At 45.7% G+C, this 21,505-nt stretch overlaps 1 protein-coding gene across 1 annotated transcript in view; it reads right to left on the bottom strand.

The window, feature by feature from the left end:
* Positions 1 to 21,505, bottom strand: part of PAPPA (pappalysin 1) — a 286,657-nt gene that overhangs the window by 58,668 nt on the left and 206,484 nt on the right. The window contains exons 17-19 of the mRNA XM_077305078.1: positions 20,313 to 20,484; positions 13,128 to 13,275; positions 1,898 to 2,004 (exon numbers count right to left, since the gene is read on the bottom strand). Coding sequence (XP_077161193.1) covers positions 1,898 to 2,004; positions 13,128 to 13,275; positions 20,313 to 20,484 — 427 coding nt within the window. The remainder of the gene's footprint in view (positions 1 to 1,897; positions 2,005 to 13,127; positions 13,276 to 20,312; positions 20,485 to 21,505) is intronic.

Raw genomic sequence — 21,505 nt, 5'->3', positions numbered from 1 at the left:
CCAAGCAACAGAGATCAGTTCCCCTGAAAAAAAAGGGTGTTTTGGATGGGGGACTCCTTCCTCACCCCAAGCCCTGCTCATCCCCAGCTCCACCCCCAAGGTCTCCAGGTATTTCTCAACCAGAGCTGGCATCCTTAGCCTATCCCAAGGTGGAATCTGGAAAACCCCTGGACTGGAGAGATCAATTCCCTTAGAGACAATGGCTGCTTTGGAGGGTCAACTCCATGGCATTATACTCCACTGATGCTTCTCCCCACCCTAAATCCTGCCCACTCCTGGCTCCACCTCCAAAGTCTCCAGTATTTCCCCAACCAAGATCTGGCAACACTAGTGGTAAAACATCTCAAACAAATTGAGCAACCCAAAGGAGGTCCAGAGGAACATGGTGCAAGAAAAGGAACTGTACGAGACTGGAGAATTAAGCACCAGGGTCTCACAAATGAAGGTAGTTTTGATACATTATTAATCTTTTCAGATTTATCCTACCTCAGACAAAAGTAAGGTTCAAGGTTAATCATTAGAACAAGCCTGTAAAATAGATTAGGCTCAGCAAAAAGACTTCATGAACTTCATGATCGAGACAGAGCTGAAGTCTCTGCAGTACATGTCCCTTATTAATTTGATTATTTAATGACGGAGAAAAAGAGGACTTGTTTTTATATGCCACTTTTTTTCTACCAGAAGGAGTCTCAAAGCGGCTTACAATCACCTTCCCTTTCCTCTCCTCACAACAGCCACCCAGTGAGGGAGGTGAGCCCTGATGTTACTGCTCCATCAGAACAGCTTTATCAGTGCTGTGATAAGCCTAAAATCATCCAGTTGGTTGCATGCGGGAGGAGTACGGAATCAATTACTGATCACCAGATTAGAAGTCAGCGCTCCAAGCTACTACACCTGATATTTGCAGGTTGACTTTCACCCAGTTCAAAAATCATCAGAAAAAAAAACAGCTACAGAATTTAACGTACTCACAAGCTACTTCATATAAAACCCTTGTTATGAGTCATTTGCAATCATGTGTGCAGAGTGCTTGAGAGATGGCATTCTAATGGGAAAACCCTCCTATATATGGTAAAAAGTAAAGGTAAAGGTATCCCCTGTGCAAGCACCGAGTCATGTCTGACCCTTGGGGTGACACCCTCCAGTGTTTTCATGGCAGACTCAATACAGGGTGGTTTGCCATTCCCTTCCCCAGTCATTACTGTTTACCCTCCAGCAAGCTGGGTACTCATTTTACCGACCTTGGAAGGATGGAAGGCTGAGTCAACCTTGAGCCGGCTGCTGGGATTGAACTCCCAGCCTCATGGGCAGACAGCTTCAGAAAGCATTTCTGCTGCCTTACCATGCTGCGCCACAAGAGGCTCATACCCTATATGTGGAGGCCTGCATAAAACATCTCCCACTTTCTCAGTCTCACTCATGCCTACAAAGAGGCTGGCTGATGCATAGGAAAACTCACACTTCTACTGTAGCTCTAATTCCACAACACCTATTTCTTTGCATTGTTCCGATCCCGTCCCTAACTTCAATGTATAACTGACGAGCAACCTAGATACGAGCTGCTGCTACCTCTATGATCCGGCCAGTTAACAATTGGGGATTGATAACAGATCCAAGATTAACAGGCCTGTGCATTTAAAAGTCATTGGATATGGGAGTTCCATGTGCTAAAACGCCATCTATTAAATGATTTTAAAAAAAATTCTTTTTCACTGGACAAAATAACAGGGTTACCCCAACCCTGTTGAATCCAGGACAAGGGTGGGAGGAATGGTTTTAATTTCATAGAAGGAGGTAATGTGTCCAAATATGATACCAGCTTAAGCAAGGAAAGCTGTGAAGACAATTCCAAACTCAAATATCTGAGCACCCAATCATATATGTTCTGGCAATTTACCTTCACTCTTGGGGGGTTCATCCAGTGCTGGATGTCTTGTAATGTCTCATTGGCACGCAACAGGACGGGCTCGTGATGGTCAGGGCATGATGTGATACACTCAGCTCCTTCATATTAAATATGAGAGAGAGAGAGACAGAGAGAGAGAGACAGAGAGAGAGAGAGATTACACATCAACCAATTCATTTCAGACAGCTTTATGACAAATGGTATGGCTCACTAGAAATGCTTCCAGTGTGCTTCCAGTATGTTTCTTGCCCTAGTTTCCTCCTAAACCATTGGTTCTCAAACTTCCTCATGCCACGACCCTTTAATACAGTTCCTCATGTTGTGGTGACCCTCAACCTTAAATTATGCAAGTGTTCTTTCACAGAAATTAAACCAAAACTGACCAATGGCGTGAAGATCCATTGTTCATGATGGTATATAAATTGTTGTTGTTTTTTTCCTGGCGTTTCTCAGTTCAGTTCTGCCTCTTGTCCCACCATGCTGATCTCACTCTTTCCCGCTGCTCCAGACAGACGAACGCTCTATCTCGATCTACTCCGCAAGGCTGTTGTGTGGATGGTGCCCCCCCAGGCCAAGCTGCTTGCCCTGCCGCAACCCCTGTGAAAGAGTCATTTGACCCCCAAAGTGGTCCCGATCCCCAGTTTGAGAAACACTGTCCTTAACGAATTACCAGGTCTGATTTTCAATGCACTGGGAATCCCCTACTGTTTAATTCCCATCCCACTGAACATTTTTGGGAATGTCATCCACATGTCAATTCCTGCATGTCAATTCCATCAGTTCTTTTTTGCTCCCCTGACTCCACAACATCAACCAAGTAAAGGTAAAGGTAAAGGTATCCCCTGTGCAAGCACCGAGTCATGTCTGACCCTTGGGGTGACGCCCTCTAGCGTTTTCTTGGCACACTCAATACAGGGGTGGTTTGCCAGTGCCTTCCCCAGTCATTACCGTTTACCCCCCAGCAAGCTGGGTACTCATTTTACCGACCTCGGAAGGATGGAAGGCTGAGTCAACCTTGAGCCGGCTGCTGGGATTGAACTCCCAGCCTCATGGGCAAAGCTTTCAGACGGCTGCCTTACCACTCTGCGCCACAAGAGGCTCAACCAAGTACAAACTGAATATTCATCCTCGGATGTGATCAGACGCGTGACTTTACCATTATTCTTTTTTGCCCTGCTTGACAAATACACTTGCACGCTGATGTACTTTTGCAAAACACCACATACAAAGAAGGTGGATGTAAGCACAAAGACAATTGCCTCAATGCACACCTAAAAGAAGGTCACTGGTATTGGGCTGGGGGTGGGGGTGGGGGTGGGGGAGAAGATGCAAATGAACAAAAGGAATCGGTACAGTGTAATGTATATGCGCCGATTGCTGAATGTATTTTAGAATTTCTCCAAGTTATGCAACAATTCAGGAGATGGACGTCAGAGAATAACAAAGGAATGGCCGAAGGGAAATCTGTTCAGCCCTCTGGTTCACCCATGCTAGAAGGGCCACCATACGTAACAGAATGCACACTTGCAAAAGTGGGTGAAAGGCATATACCAGGGGTAGTCAAACTGCAGCCCTCCAGATGTCCATGGACTACAATTCCCAGGAGCCCCTGCCAGCGAATGCTGGCAGGGGCTCCTGGGAATTGTAGTCCACGGACATCTGGAGGGCCGCAGTTTGACTACCCCTGGAATATACAGATTTTAATTCTTCAACCCTCTTTGCACATTAAGGCTGGTGCAGCGAGGCTAGAAGGCCTTTTGTCTACTGAAAAGACTCCTACTTGCCGCTCCCTTGCCTATTTTGAGGTTTCCATCTTGTGAGAGTGAATGACCAACAACTGTCTATAATATACTGCCCATACAATTAATAAAATTCTGTAATTGTACGTTCGTGGAATCGGTTGCCGTGTGTGTTTGCATCACACACACACACAAACGCAGAGGAAATGTCTCGAAAGACAAGCCTCCTTCCACCTCCTCTTTTTAACACAACAGAAAATCCAATTTGTCCATTTGACTCAACTGCGCAAGAATAATGGGAAAACTGTAGACTGCGGTGCCCATAACAATCCACTGGTGATACCGCAAGGACCAGGCGAGGGTTAGTTTTAAGCCAGAAGTATCTGTTCTCCCCCCCCCCCTTCTTATTTCCACCACTGATTGTAGTTCAAAGCTCTTTAATGACACGTTTCTCGCAGCTGTGCCATTGCGAGAGCAGATTTCCCCGGGGGGGGGGGGGGGTGCAAGGCAGTGCTGCAACACCCCAGGGCTTAAAGTTGTGTCTTCGAAGCGCTCCGATATATTACTGCTGAACTCTTGTCTAAATAGGGAGAGGGTACGGATCCAACAGAGAGCAACTATCAGAATGGAAAATGAGGGGTTTGCTTGCAAGTAGCTTCACCAGGTAGCTAGCCATTTCCTTTTATCACTGGAGAAGGCCAGAAACAAGGTATATGAAGCTTATTCATATTTTCTCATCTCAAAGTTGCTCTGAGTAGCCACCAAAGCATCAGGCTCCATAGCAGGAGAAAACAATGGCACGCAAGGGGCACTGAAATGTACTGTCAACCTGAAGATAGCATGCAAGACTCTCTGGAGGGACGGACCAGAAACAATGGGATGAAATGAATGTAGAAGAAATTCTGTCTAAACATCCAGAAAAAGTTCCTGACCGTTAGAGTGGTTTTTCAGTGGAACAGGCTTCCTCGGGAGGTGGTGGGTTCTCCATCTTTGGAGATTTTTAAACAGAGGATGGAGAGCCATCTGATGGAGAGGCTGATCCTGTGAAGGTTCAAGGGGGTGGCCGGTTACAGTGGATGAGCGATAGAGTTGTGAGTGTCCTGCATAGTGTAGGGGGTTGGGCTAGATGACCCAGGATGACTCTATTATTCTATGATTCTAGGACCAAGTTTGGGATGATTCTGAATTCTTCCTGGAATACGTGGTTCCAATCTGAGATGCCCATGCTGGATGCGTATCCTTTTGGCTTGTTTTCTAAAAATGTATGCTAGATTGCTGGGGGGGAAATAGTGCATTTGCATATGTGCTACTATGGAAGCATCCATCACAATATGTGCAGAGGATGTATTCTGTGAGGAATATGCATATGTGCAGAATATGTATTCTGTACATACAAATCTCCAGAGTAACAGGTTTCACTAAGATACATCGGGGGGTCATGAGGGAAAAAATGCAGAAAGGAACACTTGATGCAATGAAGCATGAAGATATAACATTTTCCCCCATGATAAAAGTGGGATTTTATGCAGATGGTGCATACCCTGCCCATATACAATTAATAAAATTCTGGCATGGTACATTCATTGAACCAGTTACCATGTTGCCATGGACCAGCCACTCACCCACAGAGGGCCAATGGTAGGTCTTCCCCCCCCCCGCACTCCTCCCCCTCCTCTTTCTTCCTTCCAGAAGGAGAACCAGACAGCTCTGCTGGCCCACTTTGCAAAGGTAGGCAGTCTGGAGAGTGGGGTGGCTGGGAGGGAGAGGCTTGGGCTACTGTCAAGCCCTGGGGCACAACCTGGAGATGAGGGTCAGAAACAGGGGTCATTGTTCTGGAGGCCCCATAGGACCATGCATGGTCTTTGAGCTCTCCCAAGTTGGGGGGATGGGAAATTGAGATAAGGCTACTTGCCAGCCCCATAGGGGCCAGCGAGGCCTTTGCATGCTTCCCTGCCAACCAGCCTGCCTTCCTGCCTCTTTTTGTTGTCTTCATTTGTTCATTCCTTCATCCCATCCTTCTTTCTGTCTTGCTTCCTTCTTTTTTTAATGTCTTCTTTCCTTCTTCCTCTTTCCAGTTTGGTGTAGTGGTTAGGAGTGCGGACTTCTAATCTGGCATGCCAGGTTCAATTCTGCACTCCTCCACATGCAACCAGCTGGGTGACCTTGGGCTCGCCATAGCACTGATAAAACTGTTCTGACTGAGCAGTGATATCAGGGCTCTCTCAGCCTCACCCACCTCACAGGGTGTCTGTTGTGGGGAGAGGAATGGGAAGGCGACTGTAAGCCGCTTTGAGCCTCCTTCGGGTAGGGAAAAGTGGCATATAAGAACCAACTCTTCTTCTTCTTCTTCTTCTTCTTCTTCTTCTTCTTCTTCTTCTTCTTCTTCTTTCTTCTTCTTCTTCTTTCCTTCCTTCCTTCCTTCCTTCCTTCCTTCCCTCCTTCCTCATTTTCCTTCCTTCCTTCCTTCCTTCCTTCCTTCCTCATTTTCCTTCCTTCCTTCCTTCCTTCCTTCCTTCCTTCCTTCCTTCCTTCCTTCCTTCCTTCCTTCCTTCCTTCCTTCCTTCCTTCCTTCTTCCTTCCAGCTGTTTTCTCCAAAGGAACTGGTGTCTAGAGATCAGTTGTGATTCCTAAAGATTTCCAGGCCCTCACCTGAAGGTTGGCAACCCAGGTGCCTGCACATGAAGGAGCCGTGGGTGATCAGACCCGGCTCTTGAGATTCGAATCTTGTGGTTAAAGAGCTACACTGCACTGGATCTCAAGATCAAGCAGGGAGCAGGGGCAGCAGGGCCAGCACCCAGGAAGGATGGGTGCACCCTAGCACCCCTTGTATTTCTGGGTACCATGGGTTTTGCCTCACAGGTTTTTTTTGTCAAACCTACCCTAAGAACAGCATGTGACAAAACCCTTTGAGTTTCTCATCCAAGGAGGGTTTTGCCGCAATATGGAAGGGATGTCCAGCCTTCCATGATTGCCATGAGGGTAAAATGTGACTGACCTGCCATTCATGAATTAGCCATCATAAGTCATTAGAAACTACATTCACAGGGCAGTGGACCTCTGGAAGTCAGCTGCAGGGGCAAAACAGACTGGCAGAGCAACTGCCTTCGCAATCTACCTGTGAACACTGCTGGGTCTCAAGCAAAAAGGGGTGATAGGGAAGATGTAATTTTGGTATTATTCCACATTTTCTCCCTGTCTTGACATGTGTCGGGGAAGGGGAGGGGAACCAGGACAGCTGACGGCAACACCATCTTGTCTAGAGCAGACTTTTCCCTGATTATTTCCCCTGCACTACCTCTGCCACTATAGAGGGAAACAGCATCCTGTCTGTAGGAAGAAGGGGGGAAAGGCTCAAAAGAAAATTACCCCGTTCAACAACCCTTGGTAAGTATCTAAAGGTCACCTCGTCTCCAGGGGGGAAAACACATCGTCAGGCAAAAAGATGCTGCTGCCGTCTCCTTGCTCGCCAGCGGTGCAATTTGCACTTCAGCAGAGGAGCGGACCTGAATTGTTTTGATATACGATCCATAATTGGCATCATTACAGAGTGGTGAGCTCATCCAGGTCGCGTTCCTCGCCCCCCTCGGGACAGGAGCCATGCAACTCCTGGTTCCTCACAATAGTTAGCCTATAATGAGGGAGCAGAGTGAGAGGGGAATTTGGAAGTTCAAAAGGACAGTGAAGGAGAGAAGAGTGTGGCTGGCAGAAGCCCCCCTACCCTTCTCCCGGAGCTCTACCCACAAGACATATCTGCTGAACTGGTAACCTGCAGCCCAGAAGAAGGCTGCTTACATCTATCATCTGTCCCGGGTCTGCTGAAATCTCAGCATTCCACCTCTCACGTAAAAGTAATGCATGTGGATTTGGAGGGAGGGGCACACACACTCTTGTCAACACAGATCAAAAGAGGGCATTAGCCCTGTTCACATGTTACAGGAAATATATGCGCTTACACATCTGTTTGTAAGAAACACGTACAAGCATCTGTTTGGAAGAAACAGCCCATGCACATTCACTTTACAAAGGAAACCAGAGATAAGTGTGGGGTTTAAATCACATGTACTATATGTATGTTGAATGTAACAATGCGAGATTTACTCAATGCATGTATAATGAACAATCAAATGTATAGTGTATGTGGGTTGTATGCCAATTCTCTGTACAATGTGATCAGGGCTACTGTAGAGCTGGAAAAGTAAACGGCAAAATAAACTGTCAAATTGTTGGAAAATCTTCACTTTGAGGAAAGGCTAAAGAATTGGGGATTCTACTTTAGAAAGGTTTGCGATTCCCTAATTTGATCCTGCACATTGGCTGTGATCTTGACAGTTTTGAAAGTCTGTCCTATGCAGACTGTACTCAGTCTTCTAAATGACTTGATCTCAAGTGATTCTTAAGTTTGCCAAATTGCAGAAGGCCCAACCACTTTGTTCACTAAAGCAGGGGTAGTCAACTTGTGGTCCTCCAGATGTTCATGGACTAGAATTCCCATGAGCCCCTGCCATCGTTTGCTGGCAGAGGCTCATGGGAATTGTAGTCCATGAACATCTGGAGGACCACAGGTTGACTACCCCTGCACTAAAGCATGAAAGGGAAAAGCCTTAGGCTTCCATTCCAGAGTCCTTCTCTGTCAATTTCATTATGTGCTGATGATTCCCGGACCCTTTATTTGTTTGCATGCAGTACTGAAATCTTTTCTGTGTGTGTATGTTTTTGGTTTTGCACTGGGGACATTGCTGTTTGCCTGCTCTCTAATCCTTCTTTGGAAGGAACTAAACATCATGCAGCTCCTCTTAAACTTCCTCCCATATTTTATTATTTTTTAAATTATTATTCAGGGATCCAAGACTAGTAATAGTCTCATAATCACACGACTCATGCCGCTTGTTAAAAAAATAAGGGGAAAATGAAGCTTGTACACTGATGTAGGAGGGAGGGTGACACAAGGTGCAAAGTAGGCAGAACAACCTTGATGAGGGTAGAGGGGATCTGAATCTGTATGTTTTGAATTATTTTTGGCTTAGAAGCTAAAAAAGGGGGAAATTAACACAAAAGCACTCTCAGAAAATCCAAAGAAACAGCAATCAGAAAGCAAACTTAACGTTGAAGTGAGGAAAATCAATGCAAAACAACAAAGAAAATGTGACCAACATGCACAGTGAAAGCATAATAGGACAGTCTTCATCCCAAGAACTGTTTAGTAAAACTCTCTCAGCTGCTTGTTCAATTACCTTTTCTTGTTAATTATACTTTGCAACATTGTGTTATTGTTTCTTTTAGCCTATGCACTAATGGTTGTAGACAACAGACTTAAATTTTCTGCTGTGCACTTATTTTTGGATTGTAACACACTTTGATTTAGATTGAACTGCAGAGATCTGATGCAATTGATAAGCCTTGCTTTAGGCTGAATCAGATAGCTTTTGGTCTGTGTCAAACTCTGTGAAGGCAAGGTCTCTAATTAGCACAGTCAGTACACCCAAGAATCAGAATCCACATGCTAGTTATGCACAGCCAAAGACAACCTTGTGCTTGTCCACAATAGGCTTGCCATTTGTCTAAGACTGTAGGTAAGTTCTCACACTCAAACTTCAGGCTACCATTAGGGATCTTCAATCCAGGAGGAGCATTTTGAGGATGGGAGAGAGCAATTTTGCAGTATGATCTCTGCTTTGTCTCCAAAATGACATCACTTATGCGTATAAACCAAAAGCCACATTGTGATGGTGCATAGTGCCACTCCCCATCACCCACAAATTCTGAAGGATTGTCAGTTCTTGGCTGGCAACCCTTGTCAACACTTCAGTTGAAAGTGATCACAAACTGGGCCAAAAATGTGCAGCCCACCAAGAAACAGCAGCAACAGCAACTTTTGAACAAGAAGCCAAATGATGCACTGTACCTTCTTCTCCCTCTGGATCTGGAAGACACATTTCTAATTTAATTGTGTGGCCCAAAAGTTCAAAGAAAAGGATGCAACCGAAACTGCAACAATTTAGGGAAACTAGCTTTACATTCAAGAGCACCTTAGATACCAACAAGAGTTTCTGGGTATAAGCTTTTGAGTGTAAATCTCTTTGTCAGATATAGATTTTAAGATGTTTTAGTATTACAGGACTTTTAAAATACTGAATATCCATGGATCTCAAGGTGCAAAGTCTGAAGATGCAGCAGTCTTGCTGAAAGAACCACATCTGGCCAGTGTTTGGATGAGAGAACCCCTGGGAACCCCCAATGTACTCCGCCTTGAGCTCCAAAGGAGAAGTGGGTGGGGGTTATAAATGTAGTAAGATTAAAATATGCATTCCTTTTAAAATTGGCCAACTTCCACTTTCCATCCAGCTTTAACACTGGCAACTGATGGATTCCAGACTAAAAGGTCTTTTAGCATCAGTTGTGAAAACACCCTTAGACTTGCAGGGGGGGGGAGGGGACGACACAGATGCTCTTTATGGCCTGAAACAGACATTCCCATTTTTTTAAAGAGTAACTTTGCATGCTACCCAGAAACAGCCAAAATTGGATGCAAAAGCATCATATATATCTATCATGTGTATAGCTTGCCCTTGCTCTATGGGGATAAGGGCAGAATACACTGTATCCTCAAAACAACACAGTGAAACATCTGGCAAAGGCAACATATCTTTCCCCCATTTGGGGATGCAGAGAAAACAAAATGCAGGTCTCAGCTTCAGTTCAATATAACATCTGATGGGAAATGCACGTGGTTGTGTGAAGATAAGAATTAGAAGAAGAGACCCAAAGGAGTCTCAAAGCAGTTTACAATCACCTTCCCTTCCTCTCCCCACAACAGACATCCTGTAGGGTAGCTGGGGCTAAGAGAGCTCTGACACAGAAGCACAGTCTAACAGGACTGTGACTAGCCAAAGGTCACCCAGGTGACTGTATGTGGAGGAGTGGGGAATCAGACCTGGCTCTCCAGATTAGAGACTGCTGCACTTAACCACTAAGCCAAACTGACTTCCAGCATATCAGATATAAGCCACTCTTACAGCTTCATGCTTGGATTCTGTGAATTTAGGCAGATTGTGAGTGTGTGGGCAGAAAGGATTGAGTCTGTGCTTGGTTCTTGTGGCCCTTTCTTGCATGCCCAGGGAAATGCTAATCGCCACTGGCCAGGGATTCTGGTGTGTATGTGTGTGTGTGTGTGTGTGGTGTTTTGGGGGGGGGGCATCATCTGGGCATAGAATTGGGCTTACTGTGGGTGGGCAGGTAGTTGTGAATTCTCTACATTCTGCTGAGGGTTGAACTAAATGACCCTGGACCTTCCAACTTTATGGTTGTATTACCGTGCATGACTCTCTCCAAATAATCTTGGAGAAGGAGGGAAGAACAAACATTTGCCTAACCACATGGTAAAGACAATGAATGGATTGGTCCATCCCCTACTCAGTTCACACTTCAACAAACAACTGGAGCTGAGAAAAGTTGTCAAATTTTGACACGTGCAAAGCAAGTGACAACTTCATATGACTGCACTGCTGCACAGCTAGCTCAACTGAGGATTTAAATCTGGATACACATCTGGCTAGAATAGCCTTGGGCTGACAGTCTTGAAGTCTGCATTGATCTTGCCAAATCTTTATCCCTTCTTTCATCCCCAGATGCACAGTGGACATCAGGCTTTCTCGTTTTTCTTCATGGCCCTGGAAGGGATTCCTGAATCAGGTGATATGACTATATATGTTCATTATGACTCACACACCCCCTCCCAAAATGGGCAATGATAGGCCTGGAGGGGGTGGGGGGGGCCCAGGTGGGCATGTACACAGCTATGCTTCCCAACCATATTCTGCATGATTGTATCACTGCTGGGGTTTCTCAAAGCCTGAAGAATATTTCAGACTGAGAAAGACTAGTATACATGGTACTGCCCTTATTCTGGTCCAGTGTAAGGTAAGTTAGGCTGAGAGAGAGCAATTAGCTTAAGGATCTCAGTGAGAATTATGGCTGAGAGGGGATTTGAACCCTGGTCCCGCAAGTAGTTGGTTAACCAAAAGGGAAATGTCTATATGCTGAATGGGCACGCACCATAAGGTTTCTAAAATATAAGCTAGTTGTAAAAATACCAGTATTTATTGATAATATATTGTATTGTCAATAAATACTGGTATTTTTATTTTTCTTAACCTTTTTTTGGTTCCTGGACTCTTGTTTGGGTTAAGATTTTTCTCCTTTTTGTTGGGGAGCCTCCAGTATTTGTTCAACATTACTTGCTTCAGGGCACTGATTTTAATCTGCTAGATATGGAATCAGAAAGAGAGACCAATGATGTCCGTGCAATGAGGTTTTTATGCACATTTTGTAACCTGTCCCGAACCTTATTGGGAGTGGCAGGTAAGAAATTAAATCATCATCATCATCTTCATCATCTTCATCATCATCACCATCTGGCCAAGAACTCCTACTTTTCCCCGCATTAGGAGAGTCTTGAGGACACATATACTGAACATTTGGCTGTTTTCATGCATGTATTTAGAGCCTCTTGTGGCGCAGAGTGGTAAGGCAGCAGACATGCAGCCTGAAAGCTCTGCCCTTGAGGCTGGGAGTTCAATCCCAGCAGCCGGCTCAAGGTTGACTCAGCCTTCCATCCTTCTGAGGTTGGTAAAATGAGTAACCAGCTTGCTGGGGGGTAAACGGTAATGACTGGGGAAGGCACTGGCAAACCACCCCGTATTGAGTCTGCCATGAAAACGCTAGAGGGCGTCACCCCAAGGGTCAGACATGACTCGGTGCTTGCACAGGGGATACCTTTACCTTTACCTTTATGATAATACACATTTACCAAGCTTCAGCAATCGTTTGCAGCAGCATTTTCATGTAAATCCAACTGCAAATGATTGCTAGAGCTCATAAAAAGACTGAAAGTGATACCCAACATGTGTGGAAGCAGCCAAAGACACTTTTGCTTGTTTCAGGTGGGTGGACCCCAGACAGGCATCAACGCATAAGGGTTACTTATTTTGCCAGGGGGTGAGGGTCAGGTTTATGTTTTTTTTTTTACTCTGTATCTTATTTATTTTTGAAACACATCCGAAGACTTTCGGGTTAAGATGCGGGATATAAATTCCCAAATTAATAAAATAAATACTGCTTCACACCCTGAGAATACCCAGCTGGCTCCTGCTGGGAACAGACTGTTGTACAAGCTGGAAGTCTAACCTAATCCAGCAGGGCTCTTCTGGTTCTCTCACTCTTGCTGTTGTCTAGCTGTTTAATCTTGCGGAGGGCCATCGTCAAGGACCTCAAGAAAGCTCCGCTGTTGTCAGAGGGCATGAGAGCACTGTACATTATCCAGAGGTCTGGCATCTGAAAGCCTGACTTGGCTTTTAAAAGGGGATTAATTATCCCTTTTGTTTTCAAAGAAGAGCTGACTGGTGAAGGCAGGTTCAAGGGCTCTTTGCCTCTTTTGCTCTTCTCCTGGCACAACAAACCAAGCTTTAGCTCATCAGTCGTCGTACCTATGCCGTATCCTGCTGGACACTGCAGCTTGATCCCACTGTTCAGCTGACTGGGAAGGGAACAATGGCCTTGCATCCCCCTGCAGAGGTGGAAGGAGCCACTCCAGGTACCATCCTTCCGGCAATGGATCACATTGTTCCCACGACCCTGGAAAGAAAGGAGAAGAAAATAGGCTTAGAGCTGCAAAGGAATGTGGCATTCCTAGAGGGCACAGACTAACCTAATGTTGATAGCATTGGTTATTTTTTTAGATGTTTTATTTGGTGGGGGAGGGGTACACATCTATCCTACCTTATTAAATAAAATACAAGCCGAGCTTTTAAAAGGTTTTTAAAAACAGCAAAATAATGACCACAATAAATCAAGAAAACAGCAACACACCAGGCCGATATAGAATGTTTGAGTGTCATTCAAAGCAAGGGCATAACTTCCAGGTTACAGTGGAAGTGATGTCATGGCACTGCCAGCAATGTCAACCATCCCCTATTCCCTGCAGAATTTCCAGCCCACCACCCAGCTGTGGCAGCAGGGAAAGCTGGTGGAGAATGGGAAACCTGGCCTCTCTAGAGGCATTGGAGAAGAATCCTGCATGTGCTGAGGGGCTTGTGGAATACAACTGGCGAGATGAACTCCTTATTGAGATGTAGTGGCAAGAGGCCTATGCCAGATGAATAAATGACACTTCTCCCATTAGAACAAGGAACCCGCAGGGCCTGTTCCAGCACATCGCCCTCCCAATTACCGTATTTGCCAGCGTATAAAACGACTGGGCATATAAGACGACCCCCCAACATTTCCACTCTAAATATAGAGTTTGTTACATTACATTACAGTACTGAAGTGCACCCGGCGTATAGGATGACCCCCCCTCTTGGAGGCATGTTTTTCAGGGGGGGAAAGTAGTCTTATACGCCAGCAAATACTGTATTTAACTTTCTGATCCCCCTTCACCATTTAACATTATCATAAAATCCAATGCTTCCTTCCAAAGGCTCACTGTATGATCTCTAAGGATACAAATCTCCTTCCCAGTCCACATATATATATTTTTCTCCTCTCTAACCTTTGGATGTCCAAGCACTTCACCCAAATTCTGTTTCCTGCGTGGCCTACCTGACTTACATATTAAGTTTGCACTGAAGCCCCTGCAACACCCCTATCTCAACTTATAATTTGTTTCATGGTCTATCCCAGGGGTAGTCAAACTGCGGCCCTCCAGATGTCCATGGACTACAATTCCCAGGAGCCCCTGCCAGCGACCGCTGGCAGGGGCTCCTGGGAACTGTAGTCCATGGACATCTGGAGGGCCGCAGTTTGACTACCCCTGGTCTATCCTATATCCTTGAGTTCCATCACTAGCCAAACTAAAAGGGTGGGGGAGGGTCTGTGAGTGTGACAAGGCTCAAATGATCACAGAATTCACTCCTTCAGCCTCAAAAAAAAACATAAACCATGACTGGAAAATGTTAATTGCTGCTGTCCAGTAATGATGGGAGGATGCTGTACCCATGCCCACAGGAATTCTTCATATGCCACTTTTCCCTACCAGAAGAAGTCTCAAAGCAGCTTACAATTGCCTTCCCTTCCTCTCCCCACAACAGACACCCTGTGAGGTTGGTGAGGTAGAGAGAGACCTGATATTGCTGCTTCATCAGAACAGCACTATCAAGGCTGCGATGAGACCAAGGTCACCCAGCTGGCTGCATATGGAGGAATGGGGAATCAAACCCGGCTCACCTGTTCAGAGGTTGGCGCACCTAACCACTGCACCAAGCTGGATGTATTAAATGTTCCAAGACACAGTTAAACTCTAAAAAACAGGTTACAAAGCCTAAGGATCAGTTTGACAACCCAGCAGAAAAAAACAAAAAATTCCATTAATATTTTGCCTCTCTGGATATCTGGCTGTCACATTTCCTCTGGCCCTGAGCCTGTATGCCTGCCTTTGGTTTCTGCTCTAACAAATAAGCAGGATTCTATATTGTTTAAAACCGCCTTTCTCTACTTTGCTTTACCATTGAGAACCCCCTGAAATATTCTAGAAACTCTAGAAGTGGCGCAATGGTGCAGAATATGCTTGGGAAGCAAGTGTACAAGTCGCCCAGAGCCCCCTCCCCTTTATACTCTCTTATGGCCCATCATTGGCCATTGGGGGGCCCCCATGGGTCCACATGACCATATATGGTCATATCACCTGATGAACATTTAACAAATTTTAAAAGGTTTAAAAAATTCCCACCCAATTGGGAAACCCTTCCAGGGCTGTCAAGAAACCCCAGGGTTTCATGAAACCCTGGTTGAGAAAGCCTGGTTTAGAAATTTCCTCCAAATGAGGAGCATGATGCCACTTCCAATCAAGTAAAAAGGTAAAGGTATCCCCTGTGCAAGCACCGAGTCATGTCTGACCCTTGGGGTGACGCCCTCTAGCGTTTTCATGGCAGACTCAATACGGGGTGGTTTGCCAGTGCCTTCCCCAGTCATTACTGTTTTACCCCCCAGCAGCAAGCTGGGTACTCATTTTACTGACCTCGGAAGGATGGAAGGCTGAGTCAACCTTGAGCCGGCTGCTGGGATCGAACTCCCAGCCTCATGGGCAAAGCTTTCAGACGGCTGCCTTACCACTCTGCGCCACAAGAGGCTCATTACCAATCAAGTACAAGTCATAAAATCCCCTTCCCCCATAAGTCTCCTACTGTTTCTGTGCCAGGAGCATCTACTTTTGGTGCTGCCTATTCGCCTACAGAGAAGAAACTGCCCACTGCAGAAGTGTTAGCTGTTCTCCTTACATTGCATCGAAAACAACCAAGCACCTTGTAGCACCTTGAAGACTTGAAGAAGGCACAAGGCCACATGCAGGCATAATTGATATTACATTTGTTCCAACGTAAATGACGAAGGCCCTGACCTGGATGGCCCAGGCTAGCCAGATCATGTTAGACCTCAGAAGCTAAGCAGGGTCAACCCTGGTTAGTCCTTGGAGGAGAGACCATCAAGGGAGCCTGGGGTTGCTCAGTAGAGACAAGCAATAGCAAACCACCTCGACTTGTCCCTTGCCTTGAAAGTCAGCTGTGATTTAAAAGCACTTTTCATCCCCAAATGATGACGAAGGCATTGGCCCGCCTAGCCACAATAAATCCATTAGGCATTATGGCACTGTTGAGACCCTTTGGTTGGGTTGGGTGCAACGATGGCCGTTAGCACAGATGGATTTACAAGGAGATTAGAAATATTCATTAATATGACATACGCTGACATATTCATAGGCCCATCAATTGCTACTAGCCTGTGTGGCTAAAGGGGATCTCCAGGTTCAGACGCAGTAAATCTCAGAACTCCAGTGAGTGGAAGGGAGAAGGGGGGAGGGGGTTCCTTCAAAGAACACTTTTGCCACAGAAGAATGACCATCAAACCACATGTGGTACGGAGGATCTGTGATGACAGTCTCTTATGGTGTGAAGGTTAAAAGCAGCTCTGGGGGGGAAGGTTAAAAGCAGCTCTGCCATAGTAAGGCCCCACTTGGAAAAATAGCATCAGGGTGCGGGTGGGGGAGAATCTGAATCTGAGAAATGGCACACGCGAGAGCTCTCCTCTCCCAGCTAGCTAGACATCGTCTGATATCCCTGCCGAAAGCCAGTGTGATGCCAGGTTAGGGTTTCACATAAAGTGCCACATGCATACCTTCTCCATTAACTCTAACTAAAGGACAGGGGGGTTCATAATGTCTGCTCAGGCTTTCTGAGCTGATACCAATGCGCTGAGCAAGAAGCTTGAAGAGATAGATCAACTGCAGTCACAGAAAATCTATCCTTGCTATTTCTCGGAGCTTGCCCTGGGATTTTTCATTTGCAGTAGCGGGATTGAATTTCATGAAACAGAAAACGGTTTGTTCCAAGATTGCCGTGCCGGTTTGCATTGTCCTACAATCGTGGGCATTTTGAAAATGCTTGTGATACTGTGAAATGTTACATGTCTGATGGAAGGTAACAAAGTGCATTTTTTTGTGCAAAATAGAAATTTGGGGGTTTGGGGCAGCAGAGGATAAGATCCCTGCCCTTCCCATCCCCTCCAGGCCCATCACTGACCATTTTTTGGGGGGAGGAGGGTCAACATGACAATATTTGGTCAAATCAGCTGATAAATGTTTGATGAATTTAAAAATGTATATTAAAAATAATTAACACACACCCATTTGGGAAATCTTTCTGGGGCCATCAAGAAACCCCAGGGTTTCGTGAAACCCTGGTAGAGAAAGCCTGATATACACTATATCTTTCCATGTTATATGCATGTACCTGTATTCTTATTATTATTATAGACCATATGTTTTTGCAATAAACACTGGATTTAAACACACACATGCACAAATCATTTTCCTAATTAATTCTTTCCTATGCAGCCTTGATGTCTTATAAGTACAGGCATGCACAATTCCTTCCAATAAGAATTAATGCATTTTCGGAGCAATGTTCAATAAATTCTCTCTAATATGCAGCTAGAACATTTCTCCTTGCTTGAATTGCCCATCCATTGAAACGGTGGCACTTTTAAAGGGTACGCACCCTTTGCAAAGTCCTCCGTGCTCCCCAAACTGAAACACACCTATTTCTACCAAAATCAAGGTCTATTAAGGCCCCTAATGGTTTAATATTCTTTACAAGCCAAGGGAAAACTGGACTCCAGTGAGAGTAAAGTACTGATTTGGGTGCCAAGGTACATATCATATAAAGTTAACTACTGCATGATATAAATGTCATGGGGTGAGAGGTCTCTCACAGCCAAGCTGATGTTTGCCCTCTATAAAAGCAAAAGTAAAAAAACACCCCAAATCATGTCCCAGCTAAGAACAAATCATCCCGTGCAATTTAGACATTTCACGTCAGATCGCTTCAGTTTATGCACTGCCAATCCAAACTTTCAGCCAATGATCTTTCACCAAAGATACACTGGGCTTGTTTCTGATTTTGTTCCCCTGCCTTTGCCTTCCACACATGCATATGCAGGGGAATCTTCACTGTAAAATAATGAATTGTATGTGAGGGTTTCTCACCCTTTGCGGCTCTATTTATGTGCTTTCTCCTTTGGGGCGATTCTCAGCCCCCCAAGATAATTGTAGATCTCTTCATTGCAGCGCCAAGATAAAGAACCTTCAGGATGTGAGAGTAAGACCAGTAATATAAATGAAAGTTTTTCATGCTAAACTCAGAGCCTGGTGGAATCAGGTGCTCAGTGACTATTACAATGCCAGAAAGGGGAGAAATAGAACAGCAGCCGTCTCAACCAAATCACAAGGGGTGAGAGAAGGAACCAACTAAGCTAAAACAGAAGAGACAAAAGGCTGAAGACCTGTGACTGGTCATTAACAGTTTTGGAGGTACCTCATCTGAGAACTCGGGGGTACAGATAGGGTTCCCATCCCTACTTGATCATGAAACTTACTTTGGCCCAACAATTCTCCCTCTATGCCTTGTTGTGAGGGTAGGATGAGGGAGAGGAGAACCACGTACAATAGAATTAATTATATAAAACATAAATTTCATTATGCAAATTTGCATGAACCAGTGTTTCCAGAACTGATTGGGTGGTAGTTTGTAAGAAAGGCTGGGGTATACAGAATCTTGTGAGACATTAGACAGGGGGGGGGTATACAAACACAGAGCTGGGACAGTGGTGGGACAGCTGCAACCATGATAACTATCCCGCTCTCTTTACATAAAGCTTTTTTCTCTCTCTCTCTGTCACCATGAGTGCTGGAAATTTAAAATTCTAAAAGAAGAATCTGGATTTTTTTACATCTTGAGTTAAGCACTGAAAGTTACGTTTTCATCTTTGCAGTCTAGGGTTGTCAGCTGCAGATTGGGGAAAAACTGGGGATTTGGGGAGGGACCCTAAAGATGACACAGTTTGGGGAGGGGAGGGACTTCAATGGCGGAGAGTGCCATAGAGTCCACCCTCCAAAGCTGTCATTTCCTCTAGGACCGTTTACACACTGGAGGTTTCATGCTGGGCTGCAGGCTGGAGTTTTAGTCGTGGCAGGTTGCCCCACCTCTTCCTGCACCCACACAGGGGAGCATTTGGCCCGGTGCACCTCATCTGTCCCCGATTTGTGTTCCTGTACGGGAGCTAGGGCAGTGAAGTTCCTAGTGCGTAAATGGTCTAGGTTAGTCTTTCTCTATTACTATTGAGAAACTCCTGAAATATTCTTCAGGCTTCGAGAAATTCCAGAAGTGGCACAACCGTGCAGAATATGGTTGGGAAGCATAGTTGTGTACATGCCCACCTGGGGCCCTTCCCCTTCCCACTCCCTCCTGGCCCATCATCCCTATTAAGCTGGCCATGGAGAAGTTTTGACTAACTTAAAAACTCTAAAGAGTGATATTCCTCCCCGCAGAAATCACATGTGCATTGGGTTACCCACCAGTCGTAACACATGCTCCAAGGATGAGAAGTCCCTTTCCCTCAGTTCCTTTTTTGCTGCCATGAGGAGGACACATTACTAGCAGCTCTGTTTGGCCTTGGTATACTTTCCAGTGTTTCGAGTTCTTTATACTAGGGGCCAAGAGCGTTGCATTCAGGAATGCAACAGGCACTAGATTGGGGGGGGGGGGGTAATGACTCTGCGGACGGCCTTCCCCTCCCCCTGGGACCTGGAAAGGCAGCAGGCAGCTGTGAGGGATCTGAGGCCTCTGAGCCTCAGAGGGAAATGGAAGGAGGAGGGAGTGGACAGGGATGGGGGACAGAAGGTGATTGGCTGGCCGCTGGACAGACAGGCAAACCTGTTGGAAGAACAGGCACTCTGAGGCAGGACAGCTGCTTTGAGTGGGTGTTAAAATATATATAAATCAGTTCCCAGCCATTGGAGAAACCCTTCTAGAGAGGTCAAGAAATCCCAAGGTTTCACAAAAGCCTGCCTGAGAAAGCCTACACTAGGTGAACCAATTTCTGTCAGCTGGAGATCAGCCGTAGTCTCAGGAGATCCCCAGTAACCATCTAGAGGTTGGCAACCCTAGGCCCTGCAGGTGATATACCCTTCCGCAAGAAGAATATAGCTGAGGCTCTGGAGTTTTCTGAAAGTCTTGGTGCACTTCACTCCTTTATAGACATTATAATCCCGGAGGTGGTTTATGTGTGGGTTTGGAACGTTTCAAAAATTACACCATGTTTAGATTCAGTCGAAAGGGACTCACTGATTGGGCGTCATCCTCCTCACAATGGATCCTGCACTCACTGTTGAACTGGAAGCCGTTGGTGCAGTGGTACAACCCGTGGAACTTGGAAGGTGGAGGTTCGCAGGTCACTGGGATGCAGGCTCCTTCTAGCCAATTCCCATCTTGCCCACACTGGATCTTGAAGGCCCTCCTAGCATGGATGAGAAACAGGGCGTCAAGAGAGAGAAAGGTCTTACTTATTTAATAAACAGCCCCAAGACCAGTTACCGTTTGAGACTCTGCTCCTGTGACAGATACTTGTGCTTCCGACACCCAGCTGCAGATTTATAACTTGTGGTCTTATAATGAAAACAATGACTGTTTGCGAGAGCAGCCTGGAGTTCACTGGCTGAAGCCCTGCTTTGAAAGACCTGACTATTTCTTCTCAACCTTGTGGCCAGTGGCTATTTTGAGGTGGTTTTCACAGAGCTATAAATTGTAGGATACCAGTAGACCCCCTTTCTTCCCCCCCCCCAGAGGTTCAAAGGGGACTCCCCAGGTTGCATATCAAAGCAGTGTTTCCAAAAGAGGCCCTTAGCATAAAAGTCAGCTTGTGAATGGAGGGCTTAGAGATTCGGAAGAATCAAAAGCTAAGTTAACAGTTTAAGGTCGCAATAAAAAGGAGCAGGTACCTCAATTGCTCTGAGATGGAGCTCATTCAATGCCATTCTCATGCAAACCCCATTGGAAGGAATGGAGTGGCATGCAAGTAGTTCTTGGTGCATTGTGTTTTTGGAGCTGTTGGGGAGGGGGAAGGAGGGGGAAAGAAGGTTGCTATTGTTTTTAAAAATTATGGCATGGGAGCACAACTTCATTCTCCCCCATGCAGCTCCTTATGCCTGGAACTCCCTCCTAGAAGAACTGAGTGGTTCTACTTTGCTCAGCAATTTGTATGCAAGTGACAAATGGTGCCATCTCCATCGCCACCACCACCCACCACCAAAGATCTCATCTGTCTCAGAAAGGGAATCTTGTCTCTCAAAAGTCTATGCCCTGAAACTCTCATTGGTCTCTAAGGCCCTCCTGGACTAAAACCTAAAGTTCAGGGTCTTTTCTGTCCTGGCCCCGACCTGGTGGAATGAGATCCCAGAAAAGCTGAGGGCCCTGATAGAACTTGTCCAGTTCCACGGGGCCCTCAGCTTTTCCTGCCAGAAGAATGCCTCTTCTGCCAG

This window comes from Paroedura picta, chromosome 12, assembly GCF_049243985.1.
Source record: "Paroedura picta isolate Pp20150507F chromosome 12, Ppicta_v3.0, whole genome shotgun sequence".
Lineage (NCBI taxonomy): Eukaryota > Metazoa > Chordata > Lepidosauria > Squamata > Gekkonidae > Paroedura > Paroedura picta.
The sequence above is the reverse complement of the archived record's forward strand: the minus strand, read 5'-3'. Positions and strand labels throughout refer to the sequence as shown.